Below are 24,288 nucleotides of genomic sequence, written 5' to 3' on the forward strand. Positions count from 1 at the left end.
CTCAATACTTCAAACTTTTGCACAATTCTGTGTGCCTGATAACTGGTCAGTTCATTAGCCATCTGTCTGTAATCCTATCTGAGTTAGTGCTGGGGAGAGATACTGTGTGCTCTGGCAGTTACAGATCAGCAGTGGGGAGTTGAATCCTTGAGAAGAGGGTGGATAGAAGTATCTCATACTGAGCTTGATGTATTTTACATTTCTGTTCAAAATTAATCTTGATCATATGAGTATGTAGGCTAGTCTAAATCCTTGGACTATAGGTTGCTTGACTGTATAACATGATGGCACTTGTAGAAAAAAAAAAACAAAACAAGTTTAATGATGTTGACATTACCTACTTTTCCAATCCAGTGATTACTTAACATAATTTAAACTGCTAACTCCTGACTTAATTTATTGCTAGATGAAAAATTCCACCCATATATATTTTTACTTTAACTTTGTCTTCCTAGTTAGTGAAAATACTTGCCCATCTTTGTTTTGAATAGCAAGTGTATAGAACTTAAAGCTTTCATTCAGTAATTAACTTGCAAATCATGGGCAAGATAGGAAGATTGAATTGAAATTGGAAGAAAACTGTAAAGTCATTTACATAACGAAATTGTGGGACCAAATAAACACACATGACAATGAGAGTTGTCAGATAAGAACAAGCCCAATATTAACTTCTGATTAAAAAAAAAAGAGCAATTCAGTAATATCATTAAATAATGATGCCAATATATTATTTGCTGGAATCCTGTTGAGACTTTACTATCAACAGGGTGCTTTATAATAATTTAAATTTTAAAAAAAGTTATGTGGTTTTTAGGACTGCTGGGGTAAAAATGCAACCTGATGGAAATATATCCACAAATCAAGGAGTGAACACTGGGAAGTGAGAGACTGCTACATGTTTACACCATTTAATCCTATAAGTTTGGTTACCAAGCATCTGATCAGATATAGCACTTAAATTTTTGGCTCAAAATATGGCTATGATGTTTGGAATTACATGCCAAACCATTATTTCTTATCCATACTTACTCATGTGGAACCTTCATCATCAGAACCCCTGGGATTGCTTTTTTTTTTTTAATACAAATTCCTGTACCTCCCTCTCCTAGACTGTAAAATCAGCACCTTGCACAAGTTCTCAAATCTCAACACTAATTTTGGGAACCATAACCTGAAGGTCTCTTCTACCATGCAGATCAAACCACATAATTTCAGTGTTTAAAAACTTTGACCAACTCCATGACACTTTCACAGAGTAAACTCTAACCTATTCAGAAGACTTTCGAGATACTTTGTAAGCTTATACTCCAGACGCTGTCCTAATGCAAACAGCTCAAAGGACTATAAACTATTCATTATGGCCCCAAACAGTTGTGTGCACCCATGCCTCTGTGTCATTGCTTAGGTTAATTATTCAGCCTGGAACTTTCTTCCCTTTATCTACTCACAAAGCAGAAATTCAAGCCTACTCTCCATGGAGCCTTTTTCAAATCCATCCTCTCCATTTTATGCATACTTCTATTTTAGCAAGTATTATGATTATCATGACTATTTGCCCATTTTTCTACTTATTTCCTGGTCCTTGAAAGCTCCTTGAGGGCAGGACACTGATTTATTCATCTTTTTATCATCCATTCAAGAATAGGGACTAGTTTAGTGTAGACTTGCAATAAATGTTCCACTTCCCTTTCTGAATTATGGGATCATGAAAACGATACTATTCTCTCACTCTTTCCCCAGTAAAAGAAATTTTAAGAGGTCAAGACTGCCAGTTTTTTTAAATGGACTGAAAGAAGAATCCAGGCAATGTAACTGCATTGCCTTTAGCTACAGGAAGTTTGAAGATATAATCTTTTGTGGTTGCCAGTGACCTCACGTTTTGTAACTCTTCAACTGTCCTAGCATATTACTTGCAGAAAGCAGTCCAGAGGTACATGTTAAATCCCATCTCTACTGTCAGGTAGTCCTACGGACAAGCAAAACTTCTAACATGAATTTATGACTCTTAAAAATATCGAAGTGGCTCAGGGACTCTAGTTCCTACAAAAAAAAAAGAATGCAAAAGCTACATTTTAATAACTTCTGGACAAGCATAAAAGATAAACTTAGTCATACTTGCTAACTTCTGCAATGAATAATGCATTGTCAAAGCAGAAATGATTGTGAATTAAAATAATGCTGATGTGCAGTAATCAGCACTTACTTTAAAAGATTAAAATGGTTGCTAAAGTGACAGAAATATTTGTCTGAAATTTTGTTTTGTTTTATATTTCACTTCTTTGAGTCAAAATGACAGGAGGTAGAAATACTAATTTAAATAACTCTGTTATCACTAAGTTGAATGGAAATGTCAGATTCTTATTTTTAAGTAGCATATTTCCTCACATAGTTTTAAAAGAATTATTGAAATAAACAATGGAAAAGAATCATGTAGCATACTGAGACATGGAAATAAGACATATTTGGACAGCACTGGCAAAGTTTCAGTGCCCCAAAACATTTCTTCCATTTACATAGGCTAATATGGATTTCGTCTTTCTGCTGTTCTCATTTAAAATACATAGAGAAGTGATTTATAAAATTAATACACACTAAAAGAGTGAATACATGGCCTTTTTTTTCCTCTTGAAATCAGGCCTCCTGAGACACTGCATACCTGAGAATCTGAGAATAGAAGACAGAAATTTCTCAGTAAGATGTTGGGCCATAGTTAAAAGTATTTTTCTTTCTGTAAAAGACAAGGGAGAGATCCGTCATGGGCCATGCTTATCCTCTCCACTGAAGTGCTCTCCCCTGATCTCATTTTAGATGTCATATAGATAAATTACCCTATAAGGAATGGAGTGGACTTCCAAGCCACTAGGCATTAACTTGGAAATGGCCCAGCTCAACCTGACCCCATCCAACTCTTCTTTCCTGAGCTAGAGGACTGTGAAAAATTTAGATTTGTTGGCTTCTTTCCTTAAACCCCATAGAAGGTGAATGTTAGATACAGACTAATCAAAACCCTTTCCCGTTAACATAATGCTGAATTATTCTAAACTCTTATTAGAGGAGTAACCATGTCTGTTTCAATACTTAACATGCTTCCTAACACACAGGTATAGAAGGAACTGAAAAAATACTTTTGGATAAATAGTTGGAAGGAAGGTAGAGAAAAAAAATATGTAGTTTTCTTTTGTTTTATTTTGCTAACCTAGATAGGTTATTTGCTAACCTAGATAGGTAATTACTCAGAAAACCCCTTGTCTCCCTTCTCATTTTTTGACATTTGTGTGCAGCAGAAATGTTGGAAAGAAAAATCTAAAAGCATATTTTAAAGCATATTAAACACATTAGTCCATAAAACTACACTACCCAGTTGTCTAGAAGAATCAAACTAAGGTTGCAGGCGTGAGAGTATGGCAAATATATTAATTCGGGAATGCCTCCAATCCGATTTTGGCCAGATATTTTGATACTTAATTGGAACAACTTAGTGAAAATAGTATTTGCCCAATTGTCATATACTGCCCAAGGTTGAACTGAATGTGGGGGCAGATTCCAGAGGGTCAAAGACAGTCAAATGAAGGGCGAGCCAGAATGAGAAAACATTTGTGGAAGCACACGTAGGTCATGGCCCTCCAACACATGTGTAGTAATAGAATTCTGGAATGTGTGTGCCAAGTGACCCTCTTTCTCTTGGTTTCCAAAAGGAGTGAAGGGAATATATGACTGAGTAAAATCTCAGTAAGGAGGCAGATGTTGTTAGCTTCCTTTTACAGCAGTAATACATATTTCTATTAAAATATGAATGAAAAATGGAAACTGCCAAACAAAATTTCCTAACAGCATGATAGTCAAGGTTAAATTGTTTAAACTTAAGGGGCGCCTGGGTGGTGCAGTCAGTTAAGCGTCCGACTTCAGCCAGGTCACGATCTTGTGGTCTGTGAGTTCGAGCCCCGCGTCAGGCTCTGGGCTGATGGCTCAGAGCCTGGAGCCTGTTTCCGATTCTGTGTCTCCCTCTCTGTCTGCCCCTCCCCCGTTCATGCTCTGTCTCTCTCTGTCCCAAAAATAAATAAACGTTGAAAAAAAAAATTTAAACTTTGTGTGTGTCTGGCTGGGGTGGCACAGTATATCATTTGTTTACAACCAGGTGGGCCTTGCCATGATACTTTGTCAATAACCATAAACCTAATTTCTAGTAATATTCCTTTTTGTATTGGATCCAGGCAAAAGTCTTCAGTGGTATATCAAAACTGCAAGAATAAGAAGGTAGAAAATATATAATCCAATAAATGAGGAATACTGAGTGTATTAAAATAATGTTGCTTAGCTCCCCCCCACACCCCCCACAGCTATGATAGTGTTCTGGTCACAGTGAACACAGCTAAATATTTCATTGGCCACTAACACAATTAAAGAAGTCATAGATTAAATAGTAGATGATCATCCTCTGTTTCAGATATCTTTAAATAACAGACCACTTAATGGGTCGATTTAAAATATTTTAACACATCTAAAGAAATATATTAACATTAGTTACTTTCTCATAAAAAGTTTGTACTCAAAGTTTTCACTGCTTCCCATTTTGTCTCACAGCCCTTTCTAATTTCCGCTGGTATAAATCAAATTAGATTTATTAGCATTGTACAAAAGAGCTCCAGTAGGTTTTTAATAATAATTATCATTATCACTGATTAAAGTTATATTGTTCAGGCCAGATGGAGTCCTTTTCCTGTCAGTGAGAATGAGCTTGCATTATGTAGTCATAATGTGTTTGGATCTAAATAAACAGATGGCAGAGTGACAGGATATTATACACTGGTGATGTCAGCAATAGTGGTTCACAAACAGAATTGCTTTAGATAAACTCTATTGTAGCAAGGATCCTCATACTTTTAAGAAGGTGAATGGAATTGAGCCTAAGTGTTATCTTAACTTGGAAATCGTACTGTTCACTTGCAGAAGGGTAGACCATTTGGATGGCCTGAGGTTCAGCCTGAAAAAGTGCATCTGCTGAATCTGCTCTTTAACTGTGAAAGCATTTAACATAACAGCTTCACTCAGGCAGTCTCATAGGGAGAGAGAAAGAGGGAGGAAAAAAGAAAAAAAAAAGCTGCCCAAGTTATAAGGTCTTTCAAGTTGAAGAGTTAAGACCTGTGGGTCAAGAAAAAGAGGAAAGATCTGATATAATCTTATTTCATAACTTTCAAGATATAGTAAAACCTTGGTTGTAAGTATAATTCATTCTGGACAAATGCTTGTAATCCACAGCATTTGTATATCAAAGTGAATTTCAAGAACCGTTGGCTCAGTTTGTTATCATGTGACATTCAGCCTCACATACCACTTGTATTGCAAGACATTGCTCGTTTATCAAGTTAAAATTTATTAGAAATGTTTATTTGTCTTGCAGAACACTTGCATAACAAGTTACTCACAATACCAGGTTTTACTGTATAATTATGTTAAAGTAAACATCTTGTATGGGTGTATACTCGCTCATAATAATGTTAGAAAATTAACAGAGAAGGTTTAATAAGAACTATGTTATAGAAATGCTTTAGTCTTTAATAGATTTTCATGTATACTTTTTATTCTAAAAAAACCCACTCTATATACCCTTATACCCACAAATATTAGGGTGAACCTATGAAATTCAGAAACAAAATTCAAAGAAAATCATTATATGTGATTTCTTCTAGCTAATACTCTATGGTTGCATCCTTAGGAAAATTTCTCTGTAGGATAACTGTATTTGCTGAGGCAAATACTCAGAGTAGCAGAGTTCTTAAGAGCAAGATAGTGCTACAGAAGATAAAGGCTTGTATTTGAAAATGAAGATGGTATCAATAAAATGTTTAAAAAAGGATATCAAATAATTGAAATTAAACTTCCTAAAAAATTTATCTGTTTAAATGCTTGAAACTTTTATAAAAAGATGTTGGTTTGCAAATTGGTCCCTATGCATGGAGGGCAAGGAAGACTGAATACATAGGGAGACCACTCCAGATTGATAGGTGGCAGGTATAATAAGCAAGGTAACTTACATACAAGGCTGGTCTTGAACATATACAAGGTGATCTTGGACAGCCACAAGACAAGTAGATACCCATAACTGCCTACCAGACTCTTAAGTTTATATGAAGGTTTTATTTATTTTTTATTTTTTATTTTTTTTAAATTTTTTTTTCAACATTTTTATTTATTTTCGGGACAGAGAGAGACAGAGCATGAACGGGGGAGGGGCAGAGAGAGAGGGAGACACAGAATCGGAAACAGGCTCCAGCCTCCGAGCCATCAGCCCAGAGTATATGAAGGTTTTAAATGGGTTCAGTAACATATTCAATTCAGATGGCCCCAGTATCACCTTACTCTTTCAAAGTTACATCCTTTCAGACTGCTACCAGGGGAATAGTAGGCAGGATGTTCATTACAAGGACAGGGGAGGGAGCGAGGAGCCTCCCATTGGCCAGGTCTAGCTCAAGGGTCAACCTGTTGTCACATCCTCTTGATGACATCCTCCCTCAAATGAGAAGTTATGTGTGTAGGGGCTCCTGGATGGCTCAATCAGTTAAGCCTCTGACTCCAGCTCACATCAGTGTCTCTCAGTCTATGAGTTCAAGCCCCGCATCTCACTGTGCACTGACAGCTCAGAGCCTGGAGCCTGCTTCAGATTCTGTGTCTCCCTCTCTCTCTTCCCCTCCCCAACTCATGTGCATGCGCACTCTCTCTCTCACAAAAATAAACATTAAAAAAATTAAAATAAATAAATAAATAATGTATATAACCTTTTCATTCTGATGGTTTGTCATGTGTTTGTAAAAATATATTTTTGTTTCCATAGACTTCAAATTCTTAACTATTGATTTATTCCTTAATATCAATTAGCCATGAACTATTGAAATTATATCAAGCAGAATAGAATCACATAGAATCAATAGAACAAAAATATTCAATAGTCAAAGTGAAAGTTATTTCATGTAAATATTTACAACTATCTGGGAAAATTCACAAATTCAACTTATTTCCTTTCCTTATAAAATAATGAGAAGATTTTGAGTATCAGGAGATTGTATTTCAGCTTCACATGTATTTGACATTCAGGTTTTGCTACTTAAAGGGGGCATTTTATGAGCTATGTTTCAGCTATAGGAAAATATAAAAATCCTCAGAAAGGAGCAAGACTATTTGCTTTGAAGAGTTATTCCTAGTCAAAGAGTGAAAGATGATAATGTGTGTGTGCGCTCTTTCCTCTCTGACAGGTGGACGTTGCCATAAGTCCTGTACTGGCCGATGCTGGGGACCCACAGAAAATCATTGCCAGACCTGTAAGTGTTCAACAGTGAGAAAGAATAGGCTTGAAATGATCAAGTGATTTTAATAATTCATGTTTTTCACACTTCTGGTCCTCAGAAACATGAAAATAAGCTTTTGCTTCTTTGTGGTAGATTTGCTCCTATTCAAGTAAACTGCCTAATTTCATTGCTTGCAAATGAAACATAGTATGTCATTGCTTCTTATATTTCTCTGTGGTTTTCGAATTAATGCTATTAACAACACTGATGTGGTGATATTAACTATGACTTAAGAATCTGTATATCAGAAAGCAAGAAATCCAAATGTGCACCAAATGGTAATTCCATTTCAGGTTATAAGTACTGAAATCTCAGTAAGTACTTATAACACCATCCGTTCATTAGGAAAAGAAAAAAAGAAAGGAAAAAGAAAAAGAGCACTGTGTCCCCACTTTGTTCTAGGCACAGAGATATTAACTATATGAATTATAGATGACTGACTATATCTTGCCCTCTGTGTATATTGTTTCTTGTATTAGTCATTAAAGTAAGTATAAGCTATCATCACTGCTAAGACATTTACAAAGTATATTGGATACAAAGACAAGTATCTTTTTTTTTCAGCATTCTTAAAGCCATACTTAAATCAGCACTGAACTTTCACTAATCTTAAGGATAAATAGTTTCTTTAAAAAGGAAAAACAAAATGCTCCATATGAATGGTAAAGATATTTCTTCTTTCCTGCTACAATAACAACATCTGGAATAATATATGAAAAATAGTGTAGTGGCAATTTGAAATGCATTCCTTTCATTAGCATAGAAGACAGAGAAAATGTTATTAAAAATATGAATATACAAATATTAGATATTGTAGAAATTTATTATACTATTGGATTAAAGTTTAGATATTTCTAATTTGTCTCAGTTCATATTTGTTAGATTCTCTTTCAATAAGGAAATGGAAAATAATTACATTATTGTGAGCCAACAAAGAAAAAAGATAGAAGAAAAATATTGTCTCACTGGTAAATGATTTCTTTCTTTTTTTTTTCCTTTTTTTTTTTGGTTTTAATTCAGGGACATTTTCATGTCTAACATTTATAAAATAGAAAAGAACATAAAATAAATTTTTTTTCCCACTTTTGTCCTGCCTCTGTCCTTCAGCCATCCCTAGGCAACAAATGTTATTGGCTACTTTTGTGTATTCTTCCAGAGACAATTTATGCATACAGTAGGACATATGTATATGTTCCTTCCCATTTTTCACTCAAATGTTAGCATGCTTTACATGCTATCATGTACTTTGATTTTTTTTTTAATCTAAGCATATGTGAATGAATTTACTTATAGTATTAATGCCTAGAAGTGGTCATTGCAAGGTCAAGGACACATATTTATGTAATTTGGTAGAGATCACCAACATGGAAATCTTGTTTTCTATAGAGTTTGTAAAAGTTTTCTCTGCCAGGAGCAATGTATGTGAATTCCTGTTTCCCTATTCCCTGGGCAAGGCAGTGTATTATCAAAGTTTTTGGTCTTTGTCAAGAAGTTATATAAAACATAGTGTAGACTTAAATTAACTTTTTTGATAGAAATAATGTTTATGACAGTTATATTTTGGCAAGAATTTTAAGCAGGATTGTAAAGATCAATGTGTGAAATAAATTTACTACAATTATTTGTAGACAGTATTCTAATAGCAAAGTAGTTGAAACCAAGTTACACACGATGCTGAAATAACATTGATGTGGCCTTTTGTACAAAGTTGAGATTTCTAAAATATAAAAGAATCCTTCTAATACTTTGTGATGAAGTGGCAGGTAACCATGGAAATTGTTAAAGTATGCAAATATCCATAGGTCCTCTCACGTCAAAAAACTTCTGAGATGTCAAATTAAAAAATGAATTTTACTCACTCACCAACTTACTTATTTTACAAAGGATCAAGGAAACTTTGCAGCCTGGCTGCTTGCTGTGGCTGGGCCCCTCTGGTGGATCCACCCAACTACCCCTGGTCTTCTGGAGAGGGGCCTCTCAGGCCCACCTAGCTCACCTAGCATTCTTGAGGTCCACCTGTTAAATTGGGGAACGTAGGAGCCTACTTGGGCTGTTTTCTGTTGCTAGCTTACATTTAGGAAATGCTAGTTTGGATTCCTTTCTTCTGTTGGGTAGGGAAACATAGATGCCTACTATTCTGTTGTTTGTCCAGTTCAGGGTTCCAAACTAGTTCGCTTTGGCTTCAATGCCTTTCAAATTCTCCTTTGCATTATTGCCTTTTGCATTATTTCCACAATACAGCTACTCTTGGTAAGGAAGAAATAGATTTATGCCATCTTATCTGGACCAGAAGTCCCATATAGTACTTTTAATAATACTATTAATGAATGAAATCAAATCAAACTCTTAAGTAATTTTTGCTGCATTTTATATGAATTTTGTAGAATAGAAAAATGTAGTGTAAATTACTTTCTTCTCCTTCTTCTTCTCTTTCTCCTCCTCCTCCTCCTTTTTCTTCTCATTATTATTATTATCATGATCATTATTATCATCTTAATGCTGAATAATCATTCTCTAATTGATAGGGATGCATGAGCTAAAATCTTGGAAATCACTCTGTTAAGACAGAATGAGAAAACAACACACATGGGTATTCTCCAATTTTGAAAGTTAAATATGCCTTTAATTCATGCAGTGCTCAAAATTCTGAAACTTTTAATTAATTTTTAGAGATTTATGTTAGTAAAAAATATATAAAAATTAGTAAAAAAAAATCATAATTTTCACCAACATCTGTTATTCTTATAGTAGACAACTTGGGATAATGTCCAAGTAGACATCTGTCTTTCTTTGGGAACTACCCACTTCTGGAGGGGTGAGTCACTGTGGCCATGTTTGTTTTGTGTGATGCTCTAACCCTTAGTCACATGACAGTGTTTCTCAACCAGAGGTGACGTTGCCCCCAGGGGACATTTGATAATGTCTGAATATTTTTGGTTGTTACAACACTGAGTTAGATTAGGGGGAGCATCTATTAGCATCTAGTAGGTAGAGGCCAGGGATGATACCTGGAGTGCACAAGATAACTTCACTCCACCCCCATCCAAAGAATAAGTATACAACATAAAATTTTAAAAGTACTGAAGGTTAAGAATGAGAAATCTTGTAATAAGAGTAAATATTGACCAATGTTGGGCCAATGAGATTCTTGCCCCAGGGAATTTGGACTTGAGATCCAGAAATTCTGGTTATGCTACCTTAGAAATTTGAACTTGAGGAGATATTAAACTTAGTGGAAGTTTCCATTTTGAACCTGTTAAATAAATCTGTCATGCAGAAGCAAACAAGAATCAGAGACAGAAACAACTCTTACCTACTGGTTCTCAGGCCTTCTTGAGATCCAGCCGCATTTCTACCCTTTGGTGCCTAAAGAAACGCAGTATTCTTCTAGTATATTTAAATGTGGATTTTTACTTGCCGCCAAGTGGGGATGGTCTTGGCTAGGACCCCACTAAGACTTGGCTTAGGCAAGACAGTGTTGTTTTTTTTTTAATTTTTTTTAACGTTAATTTATTTTTGAGAGAGAGATGGAGCGTGAGTGGGGTCGGGGCAGAGAGAGAGGGAGACACAGAATCTGAAGCAGTCTCCAGGCTCTGAGCCATCAGCACAGAGCCCAATGCAGGGCTTGACCTCACAAACCGTGAGATCATGACCTGAACTGAAGCTGGACGCTCAACTGGCTGAACCACCCAGGTGCCCGTTAGGCAAGACAGTCTTGACTAAGAAAATCAGCAAGTCACAGCTCATGTATCAAATCATCAGCATGAAATCATTTAATTCACCTAATTTTTTAGCATAGAAATTATGCTTACTGTAATGACCTAAAATTGGCTTAATGGTCACTATGCCTACTCCACAGAGCCTATCAAAGTGAAATTCAATAAATATCTACCTATATCTGATATGTGCAAATCCAAATTTTAGAAAAATATCTATTTGCCTGGATCTTTATGGTCTATAAAAGATTTCTATTGTATCTTTTTTAAGCTTATTTATTTATTTTGAGAGAGACAGAGACAGCATGAGCAGGGGAGGTGTAGAGAGAGAGGAAAAAAAATCCCAAGCAGGCTCCACACTGTCAGTGGGGTTTAAACTCACTAAACTGAGATCATTACCTGAGCTGAAACCAAGAGTCAGACCCTTAACTGAGACACCCAGGCACCCCCCAAAAATTTCCCTTTTAAAATTTACTTTCACCATATTACTGTGAGTTAAACAGGATAGTTAACGTTTACCTCATTTTATAATTGGGTAAATGTATGCTGAGGAAATGATCAGGGAGTTGTTAAATTTATGCAGCTAATACTGGGGATTTCACAACCTGAGTGTCTTGAATTTAAAGATAAAACAGCTTCCTGTATACCACATTGTATAGCACAGCTTAGTGGACAAGGACATTGGATTTGAAATCAGACAAATGATACAAATACCAGTTCTTTCCATTTCTTTGTCATGGGAAAGTGACTTAATCTTTCTAAATCTCAGTTACCATTTCTGTAAAATGGAGATAATTGCACTTACCTCAGAGAGTTGTTGTTTTGGAATCAGATTCAATAGAATAGTGTAGTTGAAATGCTTAAATATCTTTTGGCATATACTAAGGACCTAATAAATAATAGCTAATATTTTAATACGTTAACGGAGATACTGTTAGAACACTTACTCCATCCTAATTCTGAATGAATGCATGCAGAAGTGAAATTCCTGTAGTCCAGTTCTATCCTGTGAAAACTATTTTATGCATTGAAAACTGCTGATACCTGTGAATGAGAAATGAAAAAGCAAAAACCCTGGGAGTGAACTGGAGGCTTCTTGCCCTTGACATTCGTTCCTGTTCTCTCTCCTTGTTTGAGCTACTTGAAAGGTAAATTACTCATCCATATTTAAAGAGCACACCATCCTGAGGCAAAATGTATTTTGGAACTACTCAAAGGCATACTTATTTTAAGAACTGAATTTTAGAAATACGATCTTTTTTTTTTTTTTTTGGAATTAGACTTTGTGAGAGATTCCATAGAGATGTAACATACATGATCAAAATGTTTTAAAATTATAAAATTTTTCAGGCTTCCTTTAGATTTCTGATAGCCTTTCTATTAGTTACAATATATTAGTTAACCTTAGACCCATTTGACAGACACTTCTCTGAACCTTGACTGAACTTTTTAAAAATCTGAAAATCTGGGCTGTGCAAGTTTCTGACAATATTCTGTTTTTGTTGCTTGACCATACAAAGTACATTATAGGATCTAAAAGATGTAGTCTTATATTGTTAGAAAGTATTTCTTTTCTTATGACTGAAATAAATTCACTTCAGTGAAGGCTTCTCTGGAGATATTCAACTTTATGATTTGTCAAAATTTATCCTGTCTTCTGTGGATAATTGTTTTTGAGAGTTTTTATACATTAGGGAAGGAAGGTAAAAGTGTTTAAAAACTCCACAAGTCAGCCTAAGTAAACTGAAGTTAAGAATCCATTTCACTCACCACACCATATCAAAGCTGACATCTTCCCACAAGTGTCTCTTCCTAAAACAGCAAATGTGCCAGAATTTTCCTCAGTGTCACTAAGTGGCAAAAAGCCTTGGTAGAGACAAAACATTCAGGCTCTGAGAGAACAAGCTCCTGATGATGAATGCCTTGTTAAGGTGAAATGAAGCAGTGTTGATCAGAGTGAAAACATCTCCGAATAGAAAAATGGCAAAACAAAAATGCTGAGTGCAACAATGGTAAGCTTGAAGGGAGGTCTGCAGGAGGCAGGAGTTTTAAAAGAAGAAATGAGGAAGGAGTTTTTGTTTTTAATAGATCTAGTGAAATGGAGAGTGTGAATAAATAGACAGCTTACTATGGACAATAGTTCGCTATGCATACTTCTAGAAATTGTAATAGAATTGTGTACATTTTAAGTCAAATTTAGTAACATTTTGCAATAGATTTTGTGTACTGGACTGGGTGCCACTGTGAGCTTTGATTAGCTGTTGAATAATTTAAGTGTGTCATTTTCCCCCTATAGCATTTAATAATTAATATTCACACTGTCAACTCTAGAGACAGCAGCTATTTTATTTAATGTTTTTTTTCTAAAATAGAAAATATTTTTCTAAACAAATTCCTTAAAAACATATCCTTAGACAACGTAAAGAATTTTTATAATATTAAAGTAAGTAAATTTTGCTGTAGACTCTAGCTAAGTGTTTTATTCTTAACTGCTTTCCTCATGAATCTGACTTTCTAAAGTAACTTAAATTTCTTCTCCATAAATCCTTTGTCATGTTAAATGTAGAGCAGCCTTCCCCTATAAACCTAACAGGAATGTCTCTGACAGTGATGCTGTTTAAAAACAAAACAAAACAAAACAAAAACAAAAAAAGAAACAAACAAACAAACAAAAAACCAAATCAGCTGAGTAACTTTAAGGATCTAATTGGCTTTATTCAATGATTCATGAACCAGGGAGCATCCCATTAGCAAGCAGAAAGGTGCTCTGAGGAGCTGTACAAAATGGAAGAATTTTATAGGCTGAAGAAGGGTGGGAAAAGCAAGTTAAAACAGTGGATTAGTTCAGGCAAGTTTGCCTTCCCTTAGAGGAAGGCCGGGGGTCTTAGGGGGTCTTATCTGGCAAAGTTTTCACTAGTGCTGACCGGGAAATTACAGACTGATTGCTTTAAAATTCCACTCCTGGGAGAAGCTGAAACTGCAATTAGGTTAGGTATTACGCCTTGGTGGGGGGTTAGCAAAAGTGACTCCATTTTGGGTCTGTTGTTTCTTTTTAACATTGCAAAAGGTCAAAATAAAACTTAGGATGGGACCCTGAGAGCTGCATTACATGTGGAGCAGTGAGTCAAACTTAAAAGTACTTTGAAGCTCAGTTAAATCGTGGCCGCATTGCTCCACAGCACAGCTTAAGTAAATTGATTCAGTGGATTAATGTAGTCATGTCAGGGGAGACAAACTTATCTGCTATGTGAAGTCTGAAGCTTATAGAAGTATTATTTAGCAAGCTTACTGGTAAGAATGACAACTCTCTCTATTCATAAGAACTGCGTCCTAAGGTCTGAGCTCTAGAAGTTTGTGTGTGAGACTAAGCTTCAAGGAATAAGTAATAATGATTAAAGGGACAAAGTTATCTCTTTCCCTGCAAGATATATGAAGCACACTTATCTCATTTAAAATAGATACTGCATGTCCTTTTTTATCTTTAAGCACAGTATCAGGCCAGCTGTCTCTCCAGCCTCCTATTATCAGGCAGTGTGTTGTTTCATTTTACACATTCCTTTTGCCCTTCTAGACCTGGTGCCATCTGAGTTAGGAACTGCGTTTTGAGGTAGGAGGGAGAAAAACATGTATCAAAATATTACAACTTAATTCTCCTAACCTTTGCACACGTTTTGTATTAAAGTAGTTATGTCTTCAGCTGCTGATTATTTAACTAAAATTTGCTAGGCTGATTCCCTAGCAAATACCCCTTTGTCTTCTCAGTTCCTTTACAAGGAACATTTCTTGCTTAGAAACTAATTGAAAAGTGTAAATGCATTTGACAATGGGCTAAAAAAATTGTCTGTCTCCTAAACCAAAATATCACCACCAAAATTAATGAGGAATGTATGTTTCAACTACTGGAGTGAACAGATAATACTTCTGTCCCTGGAAATGTCCATTAAATCAATTAAAGCTAAGACATTATTTTAACCAAATGAGGTGGAATTCACCTCTTACTTCTACAGTATTCTTCCTAGCTAGATTATCTCATAATCCTTTATTTTAATTAAAAATAGAATGTCATTGGGGCGCCTGGGTGGCTCAGTCGGTTAAGCATCCGACTTCGGCTCAGGTCATGATCTCACGGTCCGTGAGTTCGAGCCCCGCGTCCGGCTCTGTGCTGACCGCTCAGAGCCTGGAGCCTGTTTCAGATTCTGTGTCTCCCTCTCTCTCTGCCCCTCCCCTGTTCATGCTCTGTCTCTCTCTGTCTCAAAAATAAACATTAAAAAAAATTAAAAAAAAATAGAATGTCATTGGGGCACCTGGGTGACTCAGTTGGTTAAGCTGACTCTTGCTCTAGGCTCAGGTCATGATCTCACAGTTTGTGAGATCCAGCCCTGAATCCCGCTGTGCACTGACAGAACAGATGACAGTGTGGAGCCTGCTTGGGATTCTCTCTCTTCCTCTCTCCCCGTCCCTGACTCTCTCTCTCTCTCAAAAAAAAAAAAAGTCATTGAAATTAACATGAGCTGTATATTTGTTCTGTTATTAGATAACTGTAAATGAAGGGTACTACTATATTGGCAAAGTAAAAACTTGTTCCAGACAACACTCTGTGTTAATGTCTCTATATAGACATTAGAGAATATGCTAGATAAATTTTAAAAATATTTAGCATCTTCCTTAGTGATTTGCTATGTTGTGCACCAAGAGTATTACTTTCAGTAGTTGCAATATAATAAAACTTTCTGTTTAATAATAGAAAAAAATAAAACTAACTTGGCCTGGCTTATGGATTCTATTTACTTTTAAAGTGAACTTTAGAAATATATGTATACGTGTGTGTGTGTGTGTATCCTTTTTATTCTAAAATATGTCTGAAATTTATTGAAGTAAATGTTAAAATCTAAGAAAACAATTAGGTATTTTTGTTCCTCAGAATTTCAACAAGAAATTGTAACAGCTAGAAACTAAATTGTACGTTTCCCCATGATATTTCTAAAAGTTTCCTGTAGCTTATAACATCAAAGTGACAAATTATGAAAATAAAACACTAATTATACTCATGCACATGCATACACATACAATTTGTCTAAAGTGTAATTGTATTCACAATCTTTGTGGAATAAATGCTGTTTAAAAAGGTAGTTCCGATGTGGTGAATATCCTATTAGGCCAGAGAAAAGAAAGTGGGAGCTAATGGGGAAAAGAGAAAGAGCTGAGCCAGCAGGCTCGATCAATCAGCATAACAGGGAGCCTTTGTAAAAAGGCAACATCTTTAATTAAAACTCTTGTATTTTACTAATAACTTTGCATGACCATAAGCCTGCTTATCGATTTCAATTATTTCCTATTTTCCTTTTTTTGGATTTGTAGTTTCTGGAGATGTTGTAAAATTAAGGGAAACATTGCAATGAATTGATTACTTGCATACATTTCTAAAATTGTGTTCATCTAAGACATTTCCAAAAGTGACCCAGTAATTAACTTGTAGAAAATCAGAGAATAATCTCCCTTAATATGTGTTTGTTTTGATTTAAGTTGAGAACATTTGCTGTAATTTGATGATGTTTTTCAAAGATTTAAAAGAAATGGATGTTTTTGTTTGTTTTAACTACAGGAGATATAGTTATTTGAAATGCTCCATGTAATAGAGTTAATACAGATTTAAGACCCAGTGCTCAATGTCATGCTAAAGATTAAGGGAGTATAAAGGAAGTGTATAAACTTGTGCCTGTTTTCTGGAAATACTCTGGGTACAAGACAAAATGAAGAATGTTTGAAAAGGCCAAAAAGAATACTGAACTGGGGGCATCAGGAGACCAGAGATACAGTCCTGAACAAATTCAATTTCAAGAACCTCAGTTTCCTCAAGTTCTCTCACTTATACAATGAAAAGATTGAAAAAGATGATTTCTGCTCAAGGTGTCTTTCATGGTTGGTTATTTGTGTATGTGTTCCTGTGTGCAGTAATTAGCTATAGATATACATGTTATGGACACAGATAGACATAGACACAGATAGTTTGAGGAAATTGTTCTGTGTTGGTTGCAGCCTGTTGATAGTGATGCTCTTAGCTAGGAAAGCTCTTGGGTACTTACCTGGTCCTGTGAGCCCCTAAAGCTAGATATTTCCCTGACCAGAGCCAACTTTGCAGCTTGACTTGCCCTTGGTGTTCTTATTATGATTACAAAGTGCACCACTGCAACAATTATCAGGGAACTTTGAAAAAACAAGGTTACTTGTTTTATTCACAAGTCCTGGAGAATACATGGCCTGTCCTAGGGCCACACGTTAAGGTCGTGAGTAGAGAGAGATAGTAAGTGCAGACCCAGGGCTCTCTGCCTTTACTTGGGTCAAGGCACTTGAAATGAAAGTGCCAACGATTTGACAAGTTCACTCTTCCTTGGCAGATTTAAAGCAGAGGAGTGGGAATCAAGGTGCAGGAGGAGGAAAGGTCTGTGGAGTGGTCAGTTTTCTAGGTAACCCAGGGCTTTCTAAAAGGGGAACTTCATGGTTGGGGGCAGCCTGTCTTCTCTAGGTGTTTTGCAAGTAACTGTGTCATACAGCTGCCATATGTTTATTTAAGATAGATGACTTTGAAATGGATGTATCAGCAAATAAAGCTTCATGTCGGGCACTTACATTATAACCAAAAAGCTTAATGTCAGGCATTTACATTACAGGAGTGCAAACTGTGGAGATAGGCAATCTAATCAGAAAGATTAGAGAGGGAATGGTACACATTTGAAGGATTATTGAGAGGACATTGAGAAGAAGAGTCAGAAATATCTGGAATTGTTACCACTGGAAGAATTTTGTTATAGTAGTCATGACATTTTATTTTGAATGACTTATACCTTTGCAGCCAAAAAGCTGACTGTCATTAGGATAACTATATTTGACTATTGAAAAGAAAATTTCAGGGGCACTTGGGTGGCTCAGTGGGTTAAGCCTCAGACTCTTGGTTTGGGCTCATGTCATGATATAATGGTTCCTGAGTTCGAGTCCAGCAACAGGCTCTGTGCTGACAGCATGGAGACTGGGATTCTCTCTCTCCCTCTCTCTCTGCCCCTCCCCTTCTCATTCTCTCTCTCTCTCTCTCTCTCTCTCTCTCTCAAAAGAAATAAATAAGCTTTAAAAATAATTAAAAAAAAGAAAATTTAAAACTTATCTACAAGTGACATCAGACTGTCCATTGATAAATAGAACACTCATACTGTTTGCTACATAAATAGAAAAACTGTGAGATTTCACACTTAGAAAAGCAAATACATACTACTCTCCTGGTTAGGGAATTGGGTAAACCTAGAAAAAAATATCCCCTTTAGAGTACTGTGCTGTGTTAACCCAGGATATATCATTTATTTATTGACTTACCTGGTCTAGTTGGAGGAGAAATTAAGTAAATGGCATGGAAATAACAAGGAAAAGAAGGGATGAGTGGATACTTACCATTTTCTCTGTGTCCAGCCACATTTTTTCACATTATATTAGAAGAATTGTGAATTGTCTAGTATCAGACATATTCCGTTTCTTCAGTAAATATACATTTTATGCATTATTGAATAATTTATAACATTATCATGGCTGCTATTCTCCATTTTCATGGGTATTTTCAAAAGAAATAGTCACTGTATTAATTTATGGTGAAGTTATAAAAAATAGACCCCAAATATAGTTTTTGCATATCACTACTTCATTGATGATGGTTATTTTTGGCTTATCTAAAGTTCTTTTGCCTATGAATTTTGTTATGATGGAGCTGATAGACCATTATCACTACAAGAATGCCTTTAGCTTTTGTTCTAATTTGAGTGTTTCTTGAACTCAAATAACTGTTATTGGAGGTAATAATTTTCCTGTGCAGTGAGGATATTGTATGTTTCCAAGACATATTTATATTCACTGACTAGAACACAGATGAAGGTGGAGGGTAAAGGATGGGAAGAAAGACTGACATAATTACTGATCATTTAAAATAAAAATAAAACTACCATATTTACCAAGACATAACAGAAAACTTAAATGATGGAGAATTACTACATTCCAAAATGAGAAGATTCATGCTATGAAAACGTCAGTTCTTCTAAAATTTAGCTACACATTTAACCATCTTCAGTTTGCTTATTTATTTGTTTGTTTGTTTGTTTATTAGCAAAAATAGTCTAAACATCTCTGGAAAATACAATTAATCGGGCACCTGGCTGGCTCAGTTGGTTAAGTGTCCTACTCTTGATTTCGGCCTATATCATGATCTTATGGTTCCTGAGATGGAGCCCTGCATCAGGATCTGTGCTGACATTGTGGAGTCTGCTTGGGATTCTCTCTCTCTCTCTCTCTCTCTCTCTCTCTCTCTCCCTCTCTCTCTCTCTCTCTCTGTCTGCCCTCCCCGGCTTGCTCTCTCCTCATCTCTGTTTCAAAAATAAATTTAAATTTAAATTTTTAAAAATAAAATACAATTAATAAGATAGCCATACATTTGAAAAGAAGAGCTATGTGGAAGGATTTTCCCATCAAGTATTAAACTATTATCAAGTAATTTAAAATATGTTAAACGATAAAAGGTCAACTAAGTAAACTAAAGATCAGGTTGGCTTTATTCAGCAATTCATGAATCTGGGAACATCATACCTAACTACAGAAAGGAGCTCTATCAAGCTGTAGAAAAGAACGATTTTAAGTGTCGGAAATGAGGCAGAAAAAGGAAATTTTTAGGAAATAATGCATTTTCAGGCAAGGTTGCCTTTCAAAGGGAAATGGAAGGGTTCTATCTGACAGATTATTTCACTAGTGCTGACCAGGTAATTCCACATTTACTGGCTCAGGTTATGTTCCTGGGAGTTGAAACTGCAATTATGTTATTCTTGGTTTGCTGATGTGGAGTTTAGTACAAGTGACTCCATTTTGGGCCAGCTGTCTCCTTTTTAACAATTTGTCCCATTTTGATCAGACTCTCACCTTACCTGAGAAGTATGATCAAAATTTAAAGCATTAGCACCACTCTCAGCTACTGCTTTGTAGTTCTCACAGCATTGGTGGATCCTTTGTGTGGTATTCATAGGCTATGTGTGTTTTGCTTAATCTCTGTGATATTCATAAGCCACTTCAGTTTAACAATTTTTAAGGTAGCTATTCTCTTCTTTTTTCTTTTGTTTTCTTTTTTCCCCTCCTATTCCATTCTTAGGGAGATCATTTGCTTGGTGGATAGCACCTATGAACATGTATTTAAAGCTTTTGAGAGAATATAACACAGCAGAGAGATTACTATGATTCTTTTTTTTTTTTTTTTGGGACAGAGAGAGACAGAGCATGAACGGGGGAGGGGCAGAGAGAGAGGGAGACACAGAATCGGAAACAGGCTCCAGGCTCCAAGCCATCAGCCCAGAGCCTGACGCGGGGCTCGAACTCATGGACCGTGAGATCGTGACCTGGCTGAAGTCGGACGCTTAACCGACTGCGCCACCGAGGCGCCCCAACTATGATTCTTATAAGCAGAATAATTTTCAATGTTTGGAATGCACTTCAAAGCCATGTTCCCCAAGACCCAAACCAATCAAAATCAAATAAGGCAAACTAAGACCCTGTGGAAAGAGACATCTTTTTTTTGTTTTGTTTTATTTTTGTTTCTGTTTTTATTCTTTAATGTTTATATACTTATTTTGAAAGAGAGTGCAAACAGGGAGGTGCAGAGAGAGGGAGAGAGAATCCCAAGCAGTCTCCACACTGTCAGTGCAGAGCCCAATGCAAGACTCAATCCTGTGAGATCATGACCTGAGAAGAAATCAAAAGTCTGACGCTTAATAGTCTGAGCCACCCAAGGTGCCCCAGGAGACACCTTTTTTAAACCCAGTGGCTTGCTCAGTGACTTTATTTAACTGAGTTTCAGCTTCTCCAGAAATGTTAGTACAGGTAGAGCAGGTAGTGTCAGCAGTAGCACAAACACTTCGATGTTCAGATAAAAGACAATCAAGGGCTATTCTGTTATCAAGGACAACTTTGGCCAGAGAGTCTATGGATATTTCTTGGGCGGTTATGGTCTTACCAGCAGATTCTGCAATACTTCAAGAATTAAGGAAGGATTTTTGATCCCATTCTCATTTAACTTTACTCCTAACCAGGGAAGTATAACCCTGCCAAAGGAAATGAATCCCGTCATGAATGCCTTCTGGTAATTCCTTTCTAACTCAACAGTATAAATCCAGGGAATCAGCCAATGAGATATCTTTGTAGAAAGTTGTAGGCACACTTAGATTATCTAAAAGACATTGTCTGGCTATGTGCCAGGTATCTGGGCTTTAACAAGCCCAAGGAGAATAATAACAACCACAAAGATAAATGCTGTCAGGACACAAACTCCCATTAAGTGGCATGTTAATGGATTCACTTGCAGGAATTTTGCGTTTGTCCATTTAAGCCAAGAGTCATTTAGGTTTTCTGCTAGCCTGAAAAAAAAGTTGTTATAAAATCCAGAATCTGGGGCACCTGGGTGGCTCAGTTGGTTAAGCATCTGACTCTTGATTTTGGCTCAGGTCATGATATCATGGTTCATTGGATTGAGCCCTGCTTTGGGCTCTCTGTGCTGTCCCTGTGGAGCCTGCTTGGGATTCTCTCTCTCCCCTTCTCTCTCTCTACCCCTCCCCTGCTTGTGTGCATTCTCTCTCTCTCTCTCTCTCTCTCTCTCTCTCTCTCTCTCTCAAAATAAATAAACATTAAAAAAATAATCTCACATAAGACCCAGAATTTAACTCTCTACCCTCTTTGCAATGACAAAGGCAATATGGATGGTGGCATTATCTTTCCAGACCAATACTAGAATTAAGGAAAGAAAGGGGAGAAGGAAGCATTCCAAGTTTAGTTTAAGTATGACATCTTGAACTGGCATGTTGAGGGAAGCAATCTACCTCAATCTGATTTGGAGGTCTCTAGCATTTTCACAGGACCAGGTGTCAGGCGTAGACTTCTTCAACTGTGAGATGTATATCCAGGATCCATGTCCCTGATGTTTGGCTACCATACGGGATTGGCCACCATATGGGAACCTTCCAAGGAGGTTCAAGGGCAGTTTTTGTTCTTAGTGATTCCATGTCAGAAGGGTGTGAGAAAGTTGGACACGTTAGTTTGGAGATTCGTAGCAAGTTTGTTTGTTTGTTTGTTTGTTTGTTTGTTTGTAAACTAGAATAATTCAGGAGTCAGTCTAGTTTACAAGTATATAACAAAATCTCAAAAGCAATTAACAGGATTAGAATCTGATATAGACAAAGGTGCACACATAATTTTTTTCTCCTAATTATCCCCATTTCTTTGTTCTCTAAGGATAATCATGGTGAAACTGATTTGTTTGCATTAGATTTGGCCTGAGTATTTACATAAGTGCAACAAGATAATGACAGACCATATAAGCTTTTTTTTAAGATTGCTTAGCTGGTGCCAGGCTGATTTTTATATGCAAGGTGCCAGGCTGATTTTTTCTAAGAGGCTTTATTGCCTCTGTAAAGTCAATCTCAGCTCCTTAAAACTGTCTGGTCAGTCTGAGTCTGTGCATATCTATTTCAAATATGACATTCTAGTAAAACCTTGGTGATATAATCAATCCTATTAAAGGGAACAGAATCTCATTGAACTTATGCAAATTACTGACTATATTGCCATGAAAAGAATGCTCAAGAGTTTTCTAATTCTGGAGGGATTAGGTAGGGAGAAAATGTAAATGTCTCACCTTTGTTCACAAAGGTATACTTTACACAAATTGTTGATAGCTTAAGAGAAAAGAGAAAAAAAATTCTTAAAATCTGAAAAAAAAGAACATTAAAGAACCAGCAATGTTTCAGATAAAAAGTCCTTGTCAATTCACTCAGTCCCATGATATTAATCCTTGTTCTGCCTGAATCCAGTTTTTTCATGTTTTCTGGAAATTCTCACCCAATTCAGTTTTGCGATCTTAGATTTATCAAAAAACATGAACTAGTAAAAAAAAAAAATCCTTTCCATGAATCTCCTTGGAGATGAAGTACTTTTGCAGATGAAGTACAAGAATACTTGTGCAGAAACATTTGAGTAAAACTATAACTGTCTGTAAATGACAAAAGACTTTTAAAAATACCTATTATTAAGATCTGATAAGAGTTCATTTTTATGAAATTAACAAGAAAATTTTGCAATTTTTGTGATATACCACATTTTAAGATAATAAATTATGACTGATAATACCAGATTTCCAAGAATGTCATATAATCCTGGAATATGTATAACATATACCTACACAAACACAACATAAAGAAGGCTTAGTAGTGATTCTTATTTGACAATGCTTCCCATGCAGTTTAGCATTTCAAACAACCCTGATTAGTTTAACATGATCCTTTTTATAAAGAGAGAAAACAAATCTTTTGAAATGTTCCAGAGACCCTGTGGGAAATCCCAAAGTTAGTTTTAAATCAAAAAGACTTCATATAGAATTTGATTTGGGGGAATTTTGTCGAAAATACCAAAAACTTTATTTTTAAATTTTGTTTATTAAGCTTTTATTTTAATTTCAGTATAGTTAACACACAGTGTTATATTAGTTTCAGGTATACAGCATAGTGATTGAACAATTCCATACATCACCTTGTGTTCATCACAAGTACACTCCTTAATCCCCATCATCTATTTCTCCCATCTCCCCATCCACCTCTTCTCTGGTAGCTATCAATTTATTCTCTATAGTTAAGAGTTTGTTTCCTGGTTTATCTCTATCTCTCTCTCTCTTTCATTTTTTTGCTCATTTGTCTTGTTTCTTAAATTCCACGTATGAGTGAAATCATAAAGTATTTCTCTTTCTCTTGCTGGCTTAGTTTCACTATATATATGTATATATAACATGTTATTTATCCATTAATTTATTGATGGACACTTGGGCTGCTTCCATAATTTGGCTCTTTAAATAATGCTGCTATAAACATAGGTGTGCATGTATTTATTTGAATTAGTGTTTTTGATTTGGGGGTAAATACTCAGGTGTGTGATTACTAGATCATAGGGTAGTTATATTTTTAACTTTTTGAGGAACTTCCATACTGCTTTTCACAATGGCACCAGCTTGCACTCCCACCAACAGTGCAAGATGATTCCTTTTTCTCCACATCTCACCAACACTTGTGGTTTCTAAAAATATCAAAAAGTTTTTATAGCAGTTGGGCAAATAGGAACATTGATCACCTTAAAACAATGCTTAATTTTTCATTTAAACATGGTGCCAATTAAAGACT

At 35.9% G+C, this 24,288-nt stretch overlaps 1 protein-coding gene across 1 annotated transcript in view; it reads left to right on the top strand.

The window, feature by feature from the left end:
- Positions 1-24,288, top strand: part of ERBB4 (erb-b2 receptor tyrosine kinase 4) — a 1,149,310-nt gene that overhangs the window by 788,020 nt on the left and 337,002 nt on the right. The window contains exon 5 of the mRNA XM_047868778.1: positions 7,248-7,313. Within this exon, the coding sequence (XP_047724734.1) occupies positions 7,248-7,313 (66 nt within the window). The remainder of the gene's footprint in view (positions 1-7,247; positions 7,314-24,288) is intronic.

The sequence above is a fragment of the Prionailurus viverrinus genome, chromosome C1, assembly GCF_022837055.1.
Source record: "Prionailurus viverrinus isolate Anna chromosome C1, UM_Priviv_1.0, whole genome shotgun sequence".
NCBI classification, from domain to species: domain Eukaryota; kingdom Metazoa; phylum Chordata; class Mammalia; order Carnivora; family Felidae; genus Prionailurus; species Prionailurus viverrinus.